Source organism: Pelobates fuscus, chromosome 6 (assembly GCF_036172605.1).
Source record: "Pelobates fuscus isolate aPelFus1 chromosome 6, aPelFus1.pri, whole genome shotgun sequence".
In the NCBI taxonomy this organism is placed as follows: Eukaryota; Metazoa; Chordata; class Amphibia; order Anura; family Pelobatidae; genus Pelobates; species Pelobates fuscus.
This window is the reverse complement of record NC_086322.1, coordinates 23,828,328-23,840,587: the sequence shown is the minus strand read 5'-3', so window position 1 is coordinate 23,840,587 and position 12,260 is coordinate 23,828,328. Positions and strand designations below refer to the sequence as shown.

The 12,260-nt window shown below is 43.6% G+C and overlaps 1 protein-coding gene across 9 annotated transcripts in view; it reads right to left on the bottom strand.

The window, feature by feature from the left end:
- Positions 1–12,260, bottom strand: part of DYSF (dysferlin) — a 352,788-nt gene that overhangs the window by 230,330 nt on the left and 110,198 nt on the right. For all 9 annotated transcript variants that reach the window (XM_063457567.1, XM_063457574.1, XM_063457569.1 and 6 more), the window contains exons 6-10: positions 11,775–11,965; positions 8,781–8,909; positions 1,993–2,055; positions 1,380–1,430; positions 948–978 (exon numbers count right to left, since the gene is read on the bottom strand). In XM_063457567.1, the coding sequence (XP_063313637.1) occupies positions 948–978; positions 1,380–1,430; positions 1,993–2,055; positions 8,781–8,909; positions 11,775–11,965 (465 nt within the window). The remainder of the gene's footprint in view (positions 1–947; positions 979–1,379; positions 1,431–1,992; positions 2,056–8,780; positions 8,910–11,774; positions 11,966–12,260) is intronic.

Genomic DNA, 12,260 nt, shown 5'->3' with positions numbered 1-12,260 from the left:
GATATATTCTCCCAGATAAACCAATGGTGGCAGAGAAAAGATACTCTGAGAGCGATGGTGACTGACAAACTAAACAATGTCTGCATATTTCTCCAAGGGAACATTTTATTTTTAAATATCAGTTTGGATGCTGACAAATCTAGTCGAATTTAAGAAATGATTATAGTGGAATTGCCACTTCTCTGGGATTTACACCGTTGGCCAAAACATTGAAATTACCTAAATGATCATTATTTTTCATACAGTGCCAACATATTCCACAGTGCTGTACAATCATAGAACCGGGATAAATGACAACAAGTAGTTGACATACAGAATATTAACAGAGGTAATAGGTGAACAAGGCTTGTTCACAGGAGCTTACAATCTATGACCTTGCATTAACCTCAGTTTTCTTTTCAATATATATTAAGATATGGCAAATCTTATAATAATTCAGTTCAGATAAGGCAAGGCCAGGGTAAACATTGGAAATGAAGAGGAGACATAGAAACATTGTTTATTTTCCTCTGTGTGATCTCTCTGTGCTGACTGCCAGGCGTAAAGGGTAGAGTTTATTAAAATGACTGGTAACTAAGATGGAGGTTCCCACGTGCAGCATGGGTGGGTTTCTATATTTCATTTTATTTCTCACACCTCACAGTTACATATTTTTTTAAATATAGAGATTTAGGCATCCTCAGAGCAGTTATAATGTATATTCCATGTGTGGTCCAATGTGAATACATATTCCAGGGTCCTAAACATGGTGGCCTCATATGGCCATTACAGTCTCCTTCATTTCTTGAAGGTATCTGTAACTTTTTTTCAGTGATTTTGCCGTCACAAACCATCTACTATGCGCTGCCGACAGAAATCCTCTGTAACAGAATCCTTACTAACATAACCTTCAGATGGGCGCCGAGACATTAAACGACCAATTCGAGTGTTTCCTGATTGGTACTTACTTGGTGCTCCGTAAATCATTCCTACATCCATCTAAAGAGAGAGAACAGAGCAGCCATATTATAGGAACTGTGTTATTAAAATCCAAGACAACATTCCCCCAAACAACAAACAACATACTGTAATTACTCCATCACAGTCTGCGTGCACTGGATCTGTAGCAGACAGCCCTTAACCCCAGCCATTAGCTCTCCCATGATGTTATATTACAGTCTCTGGCTCTGTGTGTTTAATAACTCTATTGAAAAGGGCTGTCTCGCTGCAGGTCTCATCTCTCATATACATGTATCTACCCCTTCAATATTTTAGGAATCTTACAGGCTGGAATGAGTGATGGGAGTTGTAGGTGTGTTACGAGGATACACAAGTAGTACAGTAAAGCGTGTCCAGCATCACATACAACTGTAATGTTTCTTATTATTAGAAATACTAACCCGGAATTCACCAAAACTGGAGTCTGTTCGAAGAGAGCGCGAATCAAAGACCTGAGGGTAGTAAAATAAAATCCATTAAAGCAGCACTGGGGGGGAGAGCAGTGGATCACAAGGAGGATTTGGATCATTTAAAGCTTTATGTTTCTGACACTGGGTCAACGCCGAATAAAAATGAAGAAAGTAAAACTACTCGCTCTACCTACATATCATAATTATTGTTATTACACGTATCGGGCAAAATAGAATTTTAGCTCAAATAGGTTTAGCCAAGTTAGAACAAATTTCTGTTGTGGAAATTTAACTCGCATTCCAATTTAGCCAAAATTTTGATCATCGGTTGTGAAGTTACCACAATTTATTAGTGAATGGACCCCATACTATTCCTTTTTTTCCTTTTATTTTAATGAAAGTCATTAAACACACATGAAACATGCGTAGCCTTGCAGTAATTATAGAGCTTTCAAGTGTATTATAAGTGGCTCATTATCCTGGGCTAGTGTCGGCCACAGGCACAATCCACAAATTCACAATATTATGTGCAGTTTTATTCTATATCAATAAAATGATTTATGGATATTCATAGTATTCCCGAGGATTGGATTTCCATACTCACCGTCAGGAACACCGGCTCATCGAAGAGCTCAGCCGGGGACTCAAAGAAATTGAAGAAGAAAGTCTGAAAAATAAAATAAATACACAATATTCTAACCATAAATTAAATAATGTGGGTAATGATACATTTTACCTCCTAAAATGACAAAATAAAACCTGACAAACAGGCAGATGTACAAAATAAATACATACATACATACAGTTAGGTCTGGAAAAATTTGGACACTGACACGATTTTCATAATGTTGGCTTTGTATGCCACCACAATGGACTTGAAATTAAACAACTGAGATGTACCGTATATACTCGAGTATAAGTCGAGTTTTTCGGCACATTTTTTGTGCTGAAAAACCCCAACTCGACTTATACTCGAGTCAGTGTCTGTATTATGGCAATTTACATTGCCATAATACAGACAATGGGGCTGTGGTGGCTGCAGAGTGTTTACTTACCTCTCCTGCAGCTCCTGTCAGCTCTCTCCTCCTCTGCGCCGGTCCGTTCAGCACCTCTGTCAGCTCTCAGTGTAAATCTCGCAAGAGCCGCGGGGTCATAGTGCGGCTCTTGCAAGACTTACACTGGGAGCTGACAGAGGAGCTGCACGGACCGGCACGGAGGAGGAGGGGGCTGACAGGAGCTACACTGAACTGCCAATGCCACTAGACCACCAGGGAGTGAGAGCCCCCCTCCCTGCTATGTATCAAGCAGGGAGGGGGGACAAAAATAAAATAAAAATATATAAATAATAATATTTATAAAATAAAAAATAATAATAAAAAAAGTATTAAAATAATAAATAAACAAAAATGCCCACCCCCCACCAAGGCTCTGCAACACACACACACACACACTGCACTCATACACACACACACTGCACTCATACACACACACACTGCACTCATACACACACACTGCACTCATATACACACACTGCACTCACACACACACACTGCACTCATACACACACACTGCACTCATACACACACACTGCACTCATACACACACACACACTTCACTCATACACACTGCACTCATACACACACTCTGCATTCATACACACACTGCATTCATACACACACACACTGCACTCATATACACACTGCACTCATACACACACACTGCATTCATACACACACTGCACTCATACACACACTGCATTCATACACACATTGCATTCATACACACACACTGCACTCATACACACACACTGCATTCATTATATACACACACTGTAAATAAATATTCAATTAATATAATTTTTTTAGGATCTAATTTTATTTAGAAATTTACCAGTAGCTGCTGCATTTTCCACCCTAGTCACATACTCGAGTCAATAAGTTTTCCCAGTAGGGACTGTGGTGACATTCTGTCATCAAACTAATATGGTGACTGTAACGGATCAACTGGCACCCCGACTGGGTACCTCCGTTGAAAGATGCTCCTAGCGCTTCCAGAGGACTCCAAGCACTCCACCAGACACCATAAGCACCGCAGGCTGCAGCTATCTCCCTTCAGATGAAGCAGGAACAAGCTCTTACAAGAGCTCAGTGATTATAGCAAGGGAATATGCCTAGCATAGCAATCCCTTGTAGCAGATTCCCCCAATAAGAGACAGGACTCAAGTTGAGGGTAAAAATAGAACTCTCTGGCTGCTAGCTTGCAGCCCTTTTTATTAGGTGCTCCCATGAAGGGGAGGGACACACACAGTAACGTACATTAACCAATCACACAATAGTTACATCCCACACATAGCCCTCCCCTCTACCTGTAAACTAATTATCTGTACACACAGGAAAATACAATTATCCTAGGTAGGGAAAATACAGTTTTTACACAACATTCATAACTCCCAAAATATACATCACATTCGCATAAAAATACATATACACAATCAATCCATTCGGGGGAACAACATACTCAAAAATCATACGAATTGGACCAGGGGTTCAAAAGTTAGTACAAATGTGCATTTGACCTTCTGGAAGCATGGTTTTTAGAAGCTCAAACTAGTTCCCCAGAATCCTCTATCCTGGAGACAATGGAGAAGCTGATTTAATTATATCCAGGGACAAACACAGCCTCCATTAAGCACATGTTACCAGCAACCACCAAAAGACATAAAAATACATAACTCCTGTTATACTAAACAGAACCCCCACATTCAACCCATCCCCAGATGGCTTGGATCTGAGCGCTCAACATATCCAAACAGCGTTTAGATGCCACAAACACAGTTCAAACGCCATGGGGTTTAAGTTTCGTATGGGCTGATGAGAGGGCCCATAATCCTGGGGCAGCCCAATAACCCACAGTATGCCCAAATACCGTGCATAAAGGGCCAAATCGCCCAGGGACCGTAGTCACAGGGTAAGAGGCGGGCAAGCAGCCCCCTCCAAACCACAGTGGCGAAGTGGCTTTCGCTACATATCTTCCCATTCGGGGGTAGACTAACCAGGTACCTGACCTTCTGCCGGTCAGTACCTAGATTAGTCGGGCAGCCCACCCATAAAACAAAATTAGCAGAGTAGCCCACCCACAAAACAAATTTAGCAGTGTAGCCCCCCCACAATAAAGAATTCACAGAATAGCCCCCCAACAATAAGTCATACTGCCCTGTAGGTCCCAAGTTGTGGGGTGAAACTGTGGCACCCTCGGCCTTGCTGGGCAAATGGCTGTGAGTACTTGGGGGCCAGATGCCCGATGTGCTCTGCTCCGGGGTCAGAGCTGGGGTAGTCTCAGGGTAAGGAAAAAAGGAAGGACAGAGGCCAGCGGCGCTCTGCCCAGTTGCCAGCTCTTCCGCTGAGGCAGCCTGTAGAAAGTCAGGCTCAGGGGAAGGGAACAAGGGAGGACAGAGGCCAGCGGCGCTCTGCCCAGTTGCCAGCTCTTCTGCTGGGGGGTCAGGGAACAAAGGAGTTGACTGGGGAGGAGAAATATCACTTACCTCCCCCTGGTACTCCGGCTGCTGCTGGGGGGGGAGGTCGATGCTCTCCACTTTCTGTAACTCCAGCTCTAGTTGGGGATCTGGGCCGGTTGCCCAGCATCCCTGTAGGGCCGGTGGAGAGATCTCGGTCCCATCTCCACCTGCCTGCAGGGGGTCCTCCCAGGACCAGTCTATGAGGTCCTCTACCTCGGGTACCTCTGGTTGCTGTTGGGGAGGGAGACCGGTTGTCTCTTCCTCCAATAACACATTCTGCCGCTGGGGAGTGAGACCGACTGTCTCCCCTCCCTGTAAAACATACTGCCGCTGGGGATCTGGGCCGGGTGCCCAGCATCCCTGTAGGGCCGGTAGAGAGACCTCGGTCCCATCTCCACCGGCCACCTCGGTTTCTTCCTCGTCCCACTCTACCAGTGGCTGGAGTTTCTCCCAACGTGCCCACTGGCCTTCCCTCAACGCCCTGTGTTGTAGGTTCCGGGTCACCATGTCCCACACGAACCGCACGTATTTCTCCTCTGGATTGGGTCCGTAAAACTTCAGGCGCAACCCTACCATCGTGCCAAACTCTAGTATGGAGTAGCTATACGCCATGCTTGCTGTAGCCACTGCTGGTTCCATTATGTTGCTGAAGATAGGGACGCTGCACAACTCCACACGTTACCGGTGTCTCTGAGCTGCTTCTCCTCGCACTAGGACGCCATCCCACCGCTTGCCACCAATGTAACGGATCAACTGGCACCCCGACTGGGTACCTCCGTTGAAAGATGCTCCTAGCGCTTCCAGAGGACTCCAAGCACTCCACCAGACACCATAAGCACCGCAGGCTGCAGCTATCTCCCTTCAGATGAAGCAGGAACAAGCTCTTACAAGAGCTCAGTGATTATAGCAAGGGAATATGCCTAGCATAGCAATCCCTTGTAGCAGATTCCCCCAATAAGAGACAGGACTCAAGTTGAGGGTAAAAATAGAACTCTCTGGCTGCTAGCTTGCAGCCCTTTTTATTAGGTGCTCCCATGAAGGGGAGGGACACACACAGTAACGTACATTAACCAATCACACAATAGTTACATCCCACACATAGCCCTCCCCTCTACCTGTAAACTAATTATCTGTACACACAGGAAAATACAATTATCCTAGGTAGGGAAAATACAGTTTTTACACAACATTCATAACTCCCAAAATATACATCACATTCGCATAAAAATACATATACACAATCAATCCATTCGGGGGAACAACATACTCAAAAATCATACGAATTGGACCAGGGGTTCAAAAGTTAGTACAAATGTGCATTTGACCTTCTGGAAGCATGGTTTTTAGAAGCTCAAACTAGTTCCCCAGAATCCTCTATCCTGGAGACAATGGAGAAGCTGATTTAATTATATCCAGGGACAAACACAGCCTCCATTAAGCACATGTTACCAGCAACCACCAAAATCATAAAAATACATAACTCCTGTTATACTAAACAGAACCCCCACATTCAACCCATCCCCAGATGGCTTGGATCTGAGCGCTCAACATATCCAAACAGCGTTTAGATGCCACAAACACAGTTCAAACGCCATGGGGTTTAAGTTTCGTATGGGCTGATGAGAGGGCCCATAATCCTGGGGCAGCCCAATAACCCACAGTATGCCCAAATACCGTGCATAAAGGGCCAAATCGCCCAGGGACCGTAGTCACAGGGTAAGAGGCGGGCAAGCAGCCCCCTCCAAACCACAGTGGCGAAGTGGCTTTCGCTACAGTGACCAGGAGTCATGTGACCAAGCTCATGCATGCCTTTCTTACAGTGGGATAAGCTTTACCCTTTGATATGGTAATTGGGTAATTCAATACCTTTACAAGTCAGGAAAGAGCTAACCACTTCCCCCTATCCCCATTCCTTCCTGTTCCTTCTTGGCTGTGTTACTGAGCAGACCCTTAAGCAGACATGGCCTAATTTTTATCATGGTGAACTGTGAGTGGGATCTGGTGATTTTATAAGATTTAGTTGTTATTGTTAGTTAGGTTGTTGTTGCTGTTGTTGTTGTTGTTGTTGAGTAAGTTAGATTGTGTGTCATTATTTGTATGTTGTTGTTGTTTTGTCTCTGAATAAATATTTGTTAAAGTAGACGGACCAGAGTTTATATGTGTATGCGTACATAATAATTTATAGAGTTTGGTAATACACCACAGGGGCCTCGGCTTATATTCGGGTCGGCTTATACTCGAGTATATACGGTAATTGAAGTGCAGACTTTCAGTTTTAATTCAAGGGGATGAACAAAAATATTGTATGAAACGTTTAGGAATTGCAACCTTTTTCATACACAGTCCTCTTATTTCAGGAACTCAAATGTTATTGAATAAGATAAAACAATCCTAAATAAAATGTATATTTTGAAGGCTTTGTCAAGAATCTTTTGTAGGCAATGACTGTTTGTAGTCTGGAACGCATGGCCATCACCAAACGTTGGGTTTCCTCCTTTGTGATGCTTTACTAGGCCTTGGAGACGTTGTAGCTGTCTTCAGTTGTTGTTTGCTCGCAGGTCTTGTCTTCAGCATGTGAAATGCATGTTCGATCGGGTTGAGATCAGATGATTGATTCGGCCACTGTAGATTATTCCACTTCTTAAAAACCCCTGGGTTGCTTTCACAGTATGTTTTGGGTCATTGTCCATCTGTAAAGTGAAGCACCACCCAATCAACTTCACTGAATTTGAATGAATCTGAGCAGGCAATACCTCCTCATACACTTCAGAAAATATCTGGCTGCTTCTGCCACATCCTCAAAAAACACTAGTGATGCAGTGTCATTGGAAACCATGCATGTCATTGCCATCACTCTGTCACCACCGTGTGCCATTCCAAGCCTTCTTCATACTTTTTTCTTACCATCATTCTGGTCCAGGTTGATCTTAGTTTAGTCTGTCCAAAGAATGCTGTCCCAGAACTGGCTGGCTTTTTTAGATGTTTTTTTTGGCAAAGTCTAATCTAACCTTTTTTATTCTTGAGGCTTATGAATGGTTTGCATCTTGTGGTGAAACCTCTATTTGTTCTTGTGAAATCTTCTCTTTATGGTAGACTTAAATAATGATATGCCTACCTCCTGGAGAGTGGTCTTCAATTGGTTGGATGTTGTAAAGGGGTTTTTCTTTATCATTAAAAGGAACTGCTGTTTTCTGTGGATGGCCAGGCCTTTTTGTGTTGTAGAGCTCACCAGTGCGTTTTTGGGGTTTTTTTTCCGAATGTACCAAACTGTTGATTTAGCCACTCTCAATGTTCCTGCTATCTCTCCGATGATTTTTCGGCAGCCTAATGTTGGCCTGTTTCACTTGCATTGAGAGCTCTTATGACCGCATGTTGTGGGTTCACAGCAACTGCTTCCAAATGTAAATTCCACACCTGAAATCAACTCCAGACCTTTTACCTGCTTAATTGATGAAGAAATAACAAAGGAATAACCCACACCTGTCCATGAAAGTGCTTTTCAGTCAATTGTCCAATTAATTTTGGTTCCATGAAAAAGAGGGGGCTACATATTAAAGAGTTTTAAGGTCTTAACCCTTCCTCCAATATGGATGTCAATACCCTCAAATTAAAGCTGAGAGACTCCACATTCATTATTTAACTGTAACTTGCATTTATTTTGGTAAACAGCCGAAATAACAAAACATGTGTCAGTGTCCACATATTTCCGGACCAAACTGTAAATGAGGCTTGCCCCTTGCAAAAAATACCATAACTATAGTAAAACACATTCATTCATATCCATACGTATATAGATTTTCTTTCCAAACATCAGTGTTTTTAATTTCAAACATCTTATCTGATCTCATAAACAAGTCATGGAATATTTCTGAACTCACCTCGTCAAAAAACGGATTATTCCCTTTACGTATCCGTGTCCTCTTGGTCTGGCCAGCGACTGTCACCTTAACTACTGGTTTAATGTTTACACCTGGAATCTGCCGTCCTTCGATTACGCGGACACGAATCTGTGTTGGAAACAGGAAGGGATGACGTGTATCTAGTGATGGGGCTAATATTTTAACAGCGATAATTACTGTTTGCAGTCTCGTAAGTCATAGTATTATAATGTAGTCATTACATTTACAGTAATATGATAATTTATTCTGATAAAATGATAAATTTAATAATTGAATATTCCTCAGTGTACAGTAATGTGATAAACGTAACCTGCTAAACGTTCCATAGGCTCTTATTTAGTAATAAACTAATTTAAGAAAAACTAAACTGTAAAATAACTTTTCTTTCACATAATATAAAAAAAAGCCATCAAACCAACATCTTTGTCTGCTTAAAGGGACACTATAGTGTCAGGAATAAAAAAAAATGTATTCCTGATCATATAGTTTTAAAATCCCCTTTGACAACACTGTGACTGCAACACTGTGACTGCAAGAACGTTATGGCAGCTGTATTTCACAACATCTGGAAAACTCCAAAACTTTCCAGAGCTGGTAATTACTCGTTGTTAAACATTAACAGTAAGGATTGGGGGGCGGGGCCTGACAGCCAAGATGGCCGGTTGAGTTTTCTGAGGGCTCCTGATCTGGCGGATGCAAACACGCTACTACAGAACGATACACTGGCACCAGCAGCCCGGGAGGCCCGAAAGCTGAAACAGAATCAAGCGGAGATCAGGGGGATACCTCTCCTGACCCGATACAACAAGCGACTACTGCAGCCAGCCATGCGGCCTACCACGGAGCGGAGCCTAAAGTCTGGGGGAGGCGGCCGATCCCCTGACATGGGACACGCTCATATCCGAGAGCCCACTATAGCCCTGCTGCCCCCCCCCCCTTGGACCGGTGGGGGTTATCCCGGTCCTCGCCAGGGACGACTATCCCCACAATTCAGCATGTAACCAAACGGACCCGAGGTGCCCCTGAAACTGCTGCCGCAGTAGCACCCACAAAACCTAGGGCGAGCACAGGGAACCCAAGCCCAGATCACACTATCTACGCCGCAAGGCTGGACGCAATTTTCCAGGCATTCTGGGACGAGCTGGAGCGGCGCATGCAGCGGAGTGCCACACTAAAACACAGCACCCGCTTATTACCGCACCCACGTGGAACCCACAAAATGGCCGCCGCGAGCCGACCTCAGCACCCGGAGGGCTTGAGACACCGACCAACCCCGCGCGTTAAACAGCGGGCTCATACATCCAACCGGAGCAGCAAACTAACCCCCGGGCGGACAACTCGACGTAACCAAGCGCATACCCGAGCCGTGGGCCACCGCGGAAAACTACGCTCACCCTCACGCCGACCCGGCAAAGACCCACTAGCGGCGGCATGGAGGCGGGATCCGCCGTGGAACAAGCCCAAACCCGACAAGCTGCAGAACGACCAAACGCTGGGCGTCAAACTGCACTGCCTATCATCTGGACCCCAAAGCTTGGCATGCCCCAGTGTGGGCAGAGAATGTGCCCTACCGATGCAAGGTATAGGGTGACTGTGGACTATAATAAGGGTGCACCGGGGGCATCCATCAGCCTTACTCGGCTTGGTGCGAAAGAACTGCCTTACTACCCCTGGATGCCTCCAGTTTTGATTGCACAAACTAGATGCATAGGTTATCTCTCTCTGTACAGAGCCTCAGAATAAAACGCAATGCAAGCTCCAACTTTGCCCAATATGCATACTAGCTTGATACCTACCCATAGCTGTCTAGATAGGCGCTTTGATAAAACAGTATTAAGAAATGTGTGCTAGCTTTATCGACTTGGCTTACCACATTGCATGCCGCAAATGTAAAATTCATGTAACAGTTTAGTTATTCTGATATGCTCTTGTCTGTCTAATAGGATGACTAGAAAAGCCCCTATGTGAGAATACTTCACCTTTACCTTAGTTAAACAAAAGCCAACTCCCAACAGGCACATTGCTGAAACACTAGCCCAGAGGCTAACTTAACCTTGTGTTAACTGCACCAACCACTCAGTAATGCTTGCCTATTCGCTTACCTACCTAATCATCTATTTTACGCACTGACAGGCTTAGCTATAGTGGATATTGCCGCAAGCATGAGCAGCCCAGTCTTGTCACTAAAACTTCCTCTGGGTCTAGCTGGTTACGTAAAGAATAAAGCAAATGTTGGCATATTGAGTTGAATTTTTAAGCGGTCTTATACTTTGTACGCTAGAGCTCGATGAGCGCCCAGGTTACATGCATGGAAAGATAGCATAGTTTAAGACTACACAAGCATGCTTACCTTATCATTTCTCACCATGTCTGAGTTTGTATAGCAACGTATCTCTTTTCTAATCGCTAATCTAGACATGTTTATGTTTAACCTACATTTATCTCTACCTAACATTTTAAAATTGTGCAAAGTTTATACATGCCATACTTTGTAACGTTATGTATGTTATTGTCTAACTTGACCATGCTGTCGTGGCATTGCAAGTGCTCATGTTAATGCTTTGATGCACAGAAAAATAAAGAATTAAAAAAAAAAAAAAAGAAATGAATGTTCCGGCAGTGCTCCCAATTCCATTTTTTCTAAATTAACAAACGTCAACAGCAAAGGCTCTGACTTGTCAGCTTTTGGCAACCACCTGCTCAGCCAATAAGACAAAGCAGGCCTAACTATTTCTAATGATCTTTAGATTGTGTTCAATTGTGCAATTCCCAGTGCAGTCATCGTAAGGATTTCATAAACATTTTATCTTTATGAAAAAAAAACAAAAAAAAAAAACAGTAAGGATTGGAAGGTTCCAGTAAACACTAACAACAGTGACTGTTATTGTAGGGGTTATCAACTTGTCTCTAAATTATAGCGACAACCATGTAAACGAGTTAATAAAATAAAGTAAATAAAAGTGTTTTCCTCACTTGAAAGTCTTGTGGCTTATTCGATAATATCTTCTTTGCAGAACTTTTCTTCCTTTTCAGACCTTGAACAGGTAGATGGGGAGGTTTTTTGGGAAGACTTGGCTGTTCTGATCCGCCAGCAACTTGCGATATTGTATCTCCCTCATCTCCAGTGACAATCTGGTCTTCAGTGTCTTCCTCACCAGCCGTATCTGAAAAACATTAAATAAGGATCACCAACTGCGTATGTGGGCACTTTCCTTGCACACCATGAGGGCACTTGCGTGACATTGCCTGGAAACATTTTATGTTATCAGTAAGCTAAATCATAATGTGGGTATCAGATAAGGTGGTTAAGGATCTAGAGGTAGAGTAGGTAAGGAATAGGCAGGTTATAACAAGTAATGTGTACGTAACGATCTAATTCCTACAGAATTCATTTCAAAGAGCCAGCACTGAGCTGTGACAGTATATGTATCTCTGTCACAAACATTCTCAGGTATAGCC